The following is an 8,212-nucleotide window of genomic DNA, read 5'->3' on the forward strand; positions in this document are numbered from 1 at the left end:
AATTGATTGATCTACAGAATTTATTCCCTTAATTAATATTTGTTTCTTTAATTTAAAGGGAGTGAATAAGAGTGGTTCACCCCTAGAGTTGAACCTAAGAATTGTCCATATGATTATTGTCTAAAATTATTAGAAAAAACGAATTCTAATTTAGGAAGGGCATCTTATGATATAAACCTTAGTTTTGAAAGTTAGTAATTCATATAGTCGCGACATATATCTAAGTATATCGATTATATTTTGACATGTGTAAAAAGAAAATTTATTTAATAATTATTAGGAATATTAAAAAAATCCTATAAATAAAAGTATTAATATTTTTAAAAAGTATATAAAACCAAAAGTAATCTATTATATCACTACTTCTAATAGGAAATTTATATATTAAATTACTAATTTCAATAGAAAAATATGTGAAATTAATAAGGAAAATTTTTGCAATTTAATTGCAATTGTTATTTATTATAATTATATAGTAAAAAGAAATTTATACAGAAAAGTGATTAAAGTATAAAAAGGTTTAATGTGTTGAAATTAGTGATGCTGAAAAAAAAGTGTTAAAATTAGTTATTAACATAATATAAGAAAATAAGATAATCAAAATCATAAATTAATGTAATTTCCTTAAGTTTTTCAATCGGTGAATGATTTGATAACATATTCAATATTATGTTATCATATAAACCTTAGTTTTCAAAACTCATGTGATCGCGACACGTGTCAATTTTAACAATTAAAGATTTTCTCATGTGTTATACAAAAATATTATTTTACATATTTGTAAATTATAAGAAATTAAAAATTTTTAAAATTTAAGAAATATAAAAAATAGTTCATATATATAAAAATAATACTAATTCTAATTTTAAATTACTAATTCTATAAGAAAAAGAATTAAGAAAATTATACAATTAATTACTATAATATCATAATTAAATAAATTATACAGTCAATTATTAATCCTAAAAGAAAAAGGATTTTAGATACTCACCTTTACATAAACAAATAATTTCTCTCATAATAACGTCTTTGAATTTTTGATTAATTTATGATAATATTAGTATAATTTTATTTAAAATTAGTTGGACAATAAGTAAAATTATTACGCATGAGATTACAAAATATGAAACAAATATATTTAAGATATTGTTACTTTTTCAAATATGAGATAAAATTCGTTTTCAGTTATTTCTTTGAGAATTATGTTTTATTAATTTTTAGCTTTAAAAAAATATTAAGTAAATATGAAACAAATATATTTAAAATATTGTTACTTTTTCAAATATGAGATAAAATTCGTTTTCAGTTATTTCTTTGAGAATTATGTTTTATTAATTTTTAAGTAAGATATAAATTTGATATAAAACACATTTTTTAATATGAAAATTATTAATGTTACTCATTGGGATTGAGTGCATAGAACTAAAATCTAATTTTATTATCATGTAATATAGAAAGAAATTGTATTACAATCTTTAAAAGAATAGGTTTTTAATTGATGGTACGACTCTGCTTGCTAACCGTTAGATCTTGAACTTGGAATCAGGAATGTTATCCGGCGTTGTTGAGTGGCAATTAGTGAATGGACGACTGAAAGTCAAACCCTTATTTTGAAGGTGAACTCCCTTGTTGGAGATGCCCTTAATTGCTAAGGTACCCCTTAAGTGGAACAACATAAAACAAAAAAAAGTTTTGTTTTAGAATAAATAAATAAAAACATAAAATAAGCAAGAATAGAAGAAGATCTCCCAATTTTTATTTTATTATTTAATACTATATCATAAAGGAGATTATTTGATTTGATGATGATTTACAGTAATAAGGTTCAAATTCAATTTATCGATTAGTAGATCTCAGATTCAGTGACAACCAAACCAAAGTACAAAAAACCAAAAAACAAAAGAAGAAGAAGAAGAAAGATCTCAGAATTGAGTCGTCTTCTTCCTCGTAAGCTTTTTTTTTTTTTTTTTTTTCTGTTTCAAATTGGAAGAGCTACTATACTACACCATGAAATCGAGTCACCATCATAGAGCTCCACTGATTTCATCTTCTTCCTCATCATCATCATCTTCTTCCTCAAACAACTCTTTCGTCTCTAGGCTCCTTCTTCTTCTTACATTACTTCCAGTTTCCCTTGCTTGTCTCGCCTTTATCCTCCAATGGCGAGGCGGTGGTCTAGCCGATCCTGCCTCTGCTTCTGTTCGTTCCTCTACCTCGGTTCCTGGCGGTTCCGATCTCAATCACGAGGTCTTTCCCGGCATGGAGACTGTTTCATCTGTCTCCCCTAAGGCTCACCAGTCTTCCTCCGACTGCTCCAATCTTGCTCGCAGCTCTTCTCCTTCCTTCCCTTACTATGGTGATTGGAAGTTTGGTGTTGATACTAGCTTAAAGCCTAAGGTTATCTCAAAATCCCACTGCTTTAGACCTTTTTTCTATCGATCTGGATGTTGTAGTCTTCTCTTAACTCTTACTCCAATGTCTAATCTGGAGCATTGACTCATCGTTTGTTTCTAGCCTGTTGAAGTCTAACATCAATTTGAGAAATCTGAAAGTTTAATTTTTTTGATCAGATCTGTATTTGTAAATACCTTACCTTTTTGTTCCCAATGTATATGATTCTGGGATTGCTACTGTTACAGATATGTATTACGACTAGTACATCAGCTGGATTGGATCAGATTCTACCATGGATGTTCTACCATAAGGTTCTTGGCGTCTCCACATTTTTTCTTTTCGTAGAAGGGAAAGCTGCTACTCCGAGTATTTCAAAAGTGCTGGAGTCTATTCCCGTGAGTTGAACTACTTTATCTTCGGTTGCATTACTTACTTTTTTAGCTGTATAGCTCCTAGCACGTTAGTCCTGTTCGACTAAATGTAGTCCGATGTCTCTTTCAGGGGGTTAAGGTAATATACAGGACGAAGGAACTTGAGGAGAAGCAGGCAAAGAGGTTAGTAAACTATGCCTTTGCATATTTTCTGAATATCTTGAGCTCTGGGAGGCACTAAGTACATGTTTTGTCTTTAAATGTTCTGGGACTTGTAGCATTATATTGTGATTTCTGCTACTGATCATTTCACTTTCATCCTTTTTTTTGCTTTGCTTCATCAGCCGGATTTGGAATGAGACGTGGCTGTCATCTTTCTTTTATAAGCCCTGCAATTATGAGTTATTTGTCAAACAATCTCTCAACATGGAAATGGCTATTGTCATGGCAAGGGTAAGCAATTTTATTCATGGCAAGATTTAGTTGGCTTTTGTTCATGTCTCATGTATTATTCAATGACTAATTTTTCTAACTACATATCAGGATGCGGGTATGGATTGGATACTTCATCTTGACACAGATGAGCTAATATACCCAGCAGGTGCTCGTGAGTACTCATTGAGACGGTTGCTGCTTGATGTTCCTCCAAATGTAGACATGGTTATATTTCCAAATTATGTGAGTTTGACATCTGATTCACATTTCTTGTATCGCTTATTTTCAGCTAGTGTTGTGAGTGTAGACTTGCTTATATGATCTGGGCCTGGCTCTGCGTGACTGTTTTGGATTTTGTCTTTAGGAAAGCAGCGTAGAACGAGATGATATCAAGGATCCTTTTACAGAGGTATAACTCAGTTTTTAACTCTTTTTACCTAAGAGAGTAGATTAAACTAAAGTATTGTAGTGTCAACAGTATCATTGTTTTGCTTGTTATGTTAGTATTACTTCTGAGATATTTTTGATGCAAGCAGGTGTCAATGTTCAAGAAGAATTACGATCATCTTCCAAAAGATACATATTTCGGAATGTACAAAGAAGCAACACGAAATAACCCAAACTATTTTTTGACTTATGGTAATGGCAAATCAGTTGCTCGGGTTCAAGATCACCTTCGTCCAAATGGAGCACACAGATGGCATAATTACATGAAAACTCCCAAGTATGTCTATTGTAGATTGAAACATAAGGAATTTTTCTATTGATTGAGGAACTTGATAAGACTTTCTTGTTAATCTGCTGGCTACTATAGAAACGTGCAACTAGCTTAAGGGATTTAGCAGTGGAGTGTAGCTACGGTTATCAGCTTAGTTAATTTTCCTGTCTGTGAAGCCAAATCGTTTTCTGTATATATTAACCTGATAATTTTTGTTAGTGAGATCAAATTGGAGGAGGCTGCTGTCCTACACTACACATATGCAAAATTTTCTGACTTAACATCCAGGCGTGATCGATGTGGCTGCAAGCCTACAAAAGAAGATGTGAAAAGATGCTTTATGTTGGACTTTGATAGATCTGTGAGCATCATTTCTTAAAATCTCTAAATATCCTTAAGTCATTTCAAATATCTATATTTCAGTTCCTTTTTACTATTTAATGATGCCGTCTGGATAATGAACATTGTAGGCATTTATTATTGCGTCAACAGCAACTGAAGAAGAAATGTTAAGCTGGTAAGAGCCTCAACCTGAAGAATTGCATTCTTTCTTGGGTACTTGTGCGATTGAAAACTTTTGACATTCTTTAAACAAGTTAGAAAGGTTTTGAGGCAATATCTGGTCTTGATAGTTTTGCACTCTTTACAAATTATCTGGTCTTGATACAAAAATAATGTATCCTGTTTAGGTACCGTGAACACGTTGTATGGGGAGACAAAGAGGTGAAGACAAAACTCCTTAGGAAGGGTATTCTGACTCGCATTTATTCACCAATGGTAAGTATATACCCAACAATTCTGAGTTCTAGGTTCTAGGTTCTAGCAAGTCAATTGTAAACCTTTATTACGTTGGTGGTAAAATGCAGGTTGTTATACAAGCATTAAAAGAATCTGGTGTCTTCAGCTCGGTTGTCTCATCAGTTTCCACAAATCTTTCAAAGAAAAAGTTCTTATCATCAATGCACAAAAGCAACTCATCCAGGTCTACTGCATCTGAGTCCCTTCCAGCAAAGGAAAACAAGTCTGAAGGCATCTCTGCAAGGCACCTTCTTGGGGCTGAATCAGCAGTCCCTCCTTTATCGCCACCTGGGATGGAACACGCTAAATTTTCACAGAGGAATAGCAGGTTTTAGTACCGAGCTGATGTATTCGCTTTTACTGATATCGATACTGGGTGCAATATGAGTGCTGTGTAGCTTTAGGAAGCCAAGTGAAGGGATTGGGACAAAGAAGAGTCAAGAAAGCGGGTTTGTGTGATTCTTACGATCATCTTGAGAGACATAGGGTCCTATTATCTCATTTTACTCTCCTGCAACTTATGATAGATAAGTTTGCAGAATATTTCTCTTGCCATTGTTATTTCTATGTAAGTTTATTACCATGTACAGAACTTCAAAGCGCCAGGCTTATTATACTCATCTTTTTCTACTTACATCAGATAACAACACGAGTGTTATGGGCAAGATTAATACCAAACATATTTTATGTCAAGTTTAATCAGAATCAATGAAACTAGGCCGAACTGATAGAGACCCAATACACACATCTAATCATGAGGATAACAAAATTTGGACTGCCAAAAACAGGTATGAAGAAAGACTCAATGGTCCATGAAAAGAAGATTTGGCACCAAAAAGCGGAGACACCTCAATTTACACATAAAAGCATCGTAAGGAGGTTGGTTTTGATGTGATGGTTGTTGTCTGAGAGAGACAAAGAGAGAGAGAGAGAGATGAACGATGCGGATGTGTCACAGCAGATACAGCAGATGGTCCGGTTCATCCGGCAAGAAGCAGAAGAGAAAGCAAACGAGATCTCCATCTCCGCCGAGGAGGAATTCAACATTGAGAGACTTCAGCTTCTTGAGTCTGCCAAGCGTAAGCTCCGTCAAGATTATGACCGCAAGCTCAAGCAGGTCGATATCCGCAAGCGAATGTCAGTTTTTTTCTCCCCATCCTTAGCTTCCTCTATCTCTTCCTCCTTTTACTAGGCCCTTTAATTCATTCATTCCATATTTGTTTCTCTCTTCAGCGACTACTCCACGCAACTGAATGCAAGTAGGATCAAGTACCTTCAAGCACAAGACGACATTGTTACCTCCATCAAAGCCTCTGCAGCTAAGGATCTTCTCCGTGTCTCCAACGACAAGAACAATTACAAGAAGCTTCTCAAGAGTCTCATCATTGAGGTTTATATATATCTCTCATCCTTTCTCCCCTCAATATCCACACGTCTTTACCATTATATAATACATTACTGCATACAGAGTTTGCTGCGCCTGAAAGAGCCATCAGTATTGCTGAGATGCAGAGAGATGGACAAGAAGATTGTTGAATCAGTCATTGAGGATGCGAAAAGACAGTATGCGGAAAAAGCCAAAGTCGGGTCTCCTAAGATCACCATCGACGACAAGGTCTTCCTCCCTCCACCTCCTAATCCTAAGCTCCCTGATTCTCACGACCCTCACTGGTAATACTTCTTTTTCAAACTTTCTCTCTCGTTTCTTCTCCACCATATATGTATATATCTGAACAATGGTTACGTGTGAATGGTGAAGCTCTGGCGGGGTGGTCTTGGCCTCTCAAGACGGCAAGATTGTTTGCGAGAACACTTTAGACGCACGCCTTGACGTCGCCTTCAGACAGAAGCTTCCCCAGGTTTGGTCTTTTCATTTAGGGGTGTTCTTGTTTCCCATCATTCCTAATCTCTACCATTAACTCTTCTTCTCATCCCTGCAGATCAGGACGCGCCTCGTTGGAGCTCCTGAAACCTCCAGAGCATGATCCTGTCACCCCCAAGTTTACATAATATATTGCTTAGTCCACAATAAGTGACACATTTTGGCCTTGTGATACTGTCACTTTTTAGCAGGAAATCAACAGTTTTTTTTTACTCTGTCCCATCCTTTTCATCTTCAAAATGTTGTGAAGAGAGAATAATTGCTGAAAACATTATATAGAAAAGCTGCAGCGAAGCTATTAAGTTATGCTCTTTCAAAGTCAGTTTCCTCTAAAATATGTTTTGAGAAATCGCAATCCAATACTTGCAAGATTTGTTACGAAATATACACAACTCACTACTAATGAATCACACCCCATTTTCATTGCATACAGTATTTACATGTACCCAGCTACCTAAAACATAGACTCTGTTCGGCTCCTACCGGTTTTTCTCTCCAACCTCGACCTAGACTTTCGGTTAGCCTTCCGCCGCTTATCTTCTGTAGGTCCTCCACCAAATATCGAAATCCTACCAATCCCTTTGGAAAGAGAGGTCAGCAATGTTCCACCATGACCTGGCTTCTCCATCATCCCTTGTTTCATCAAAATCTGCTCCTTCTCTAACTCGGTCAGCCTCACTCTCACCCTCGAGATCTCCAACTTCAGCTCTCTGTTCTCCCTCCTCAGCGACGCATAAGTATCTCTCGGAGACACAGCTCCGCTAGGGTTCCCGCTACTAAGTTTCTGAGACGACAGCAATATACCTTCCCCTGAATCTCCAGACATAACATTCTTCATACGCAGCTGTTCTGAGTAGAGGACTCGAACCACCATCTGCACTGGCAGCCGATCGTTCTGAGCCACGTGGTTGCATGCTTCCTGTGAGAGTTTCCGAGTGTCTATAAATTTGCAGAGACTCTTGCATTCTTGTTCGTTCAGCGACGGATGCCCCTAACCATCATCACAAAGACATTTCCCACTCTTATCAATACGAAATGTTGCAAAAACAGAGACACAAAGGTTCCCTTTTAAGGTATATAAAGTAAAACTTTACCTTCAGAAACATATCAATAGCTCTGTATAGCCCATCATCCATGACACGTGCATAATCCGGCAATATCTCTACCAAAGACATGAACTTGTGCAGACTCAGACACGGATCTGGTGCGATCTCTGTCAAGTACGCATCCATGATCCGACCCACTTTTAATAACGAGCTATGGCACGTAGAGCCAGTAAGATTCTCGGTCTCATTCTCGTAACATTCATGCTCTTCGTCATACTCCACTTCATCCTCTATTTTCTTCAGAAAGCAAACGAGTATCCTATGGACAGTGTCCACATCATACATGGAATCTCCCTCTCTGAGAACAGGTATGAGTAGATCATCAAGGGACACTGTTTCCAGCTGCTGAGCTATTCTCCGCTCGAGCTCGAGCTTGCAAGAGATGGCTACGTCTATGGTACTTCCAACCCTCAACATTCCAAAGAGGAAACTCAATGGGACTTTGTCATTAGGGAAAAGGCTAACAATGGCTTCAAGGACATTCCTCTGCTCGTTCTCAATTGTACCC

At 36.4% G+C, this 8,212-nt stretch overlaps 2 protein-coding genes and 1 pseudogene across 3 annotated transcripts; 2 read left to right on the forward strand and 1 right to left on the reverse strand.

The window, feature by feature from the left end:
* Positions 1-1,694: 1,694 nt before the first annotated feature.
* On the forward strand, positions 1,695-5,409 carry LOC104764540 (glycosyltransferase-like KOBITO 1). Its single transcript, XM_010488090.3, has 11 exons — positions 1,695-2,397; positions 2,640-2,789; positions 2,896-2,948; positions 3,110-3,218; positions 3,309-3,443; positions 3,565-3,609; positions 3,737-3,924; positions 4,138-4,279; positions 4,389-4,435; positions 4,608-4,695; positions 4,785-5,409. Exons 1-11 carry the CDS (start codon positions 2,008-2,010, stop codon positions 5,049-5,051), a joined length of 1,614 nt encoding a protein of 537 aa, XP_010486392.2. The 5' UTR covers positions 1,695-2,007; the 3' UTR covers positions 5,052-5,409.
* Positions 5,410-5,550: 141 nt separating this feature from the next.
* Positions 5,551-6,933, forward strand: LOC104764541 (V-type proton ATPase subunit E2). Its single transcript, XM_010488091.3, has 5 exons — positions 5,551-5,853; positions 5,950-6,106; positions 6,185-6,387; positions 6,476-6,575; positions 6,657-6,933. The coding sequence occupies exons 1-5, from the start codon at positions 5,651-5,653 to the stop codon at positions 6,699-6,701; spliced, it is 708 nt and encodes a 235-aa protein (XP_010486393.2). The 5' UTR covers positions 5,551-5,650; the 3' UTR covers positions 6,702-6,933.
* On the reverse strand, positions 6,875-8,205 carry LOC147919981 (BTB/POZ domain-containing protein At3g08570 pseudogene; annotated as a pseudogene). The gene is made up of 2 exons (XR_015591032.1): positions 7,693-8,205; positions 6,875-7,589 (listed from the first exon to the last, which is right to left on the reverse strand). The product of XR_015591032.1 is annotated as a BTB/POZ domain-containing protein At3g08570 pseudogene (transcript).
* Positions 8,206-8,212: the final 7 nt, after the last annotated feature.

Source organism: Camelina sativa, chromosome 19, assembly GCF_030686135.1.
Source record: "Camelina sativa cultivar CO46 ecotype springtype chromosome 19, ASM3068613v1".
Classification (NCBI taxonomy): domain Eukaryota; kingdom Viridiplantae; phylum Streptophyta; class Magnoliopsida; order Brassicales; family Brassicaceae; genus Camelina; species Camelina sativa.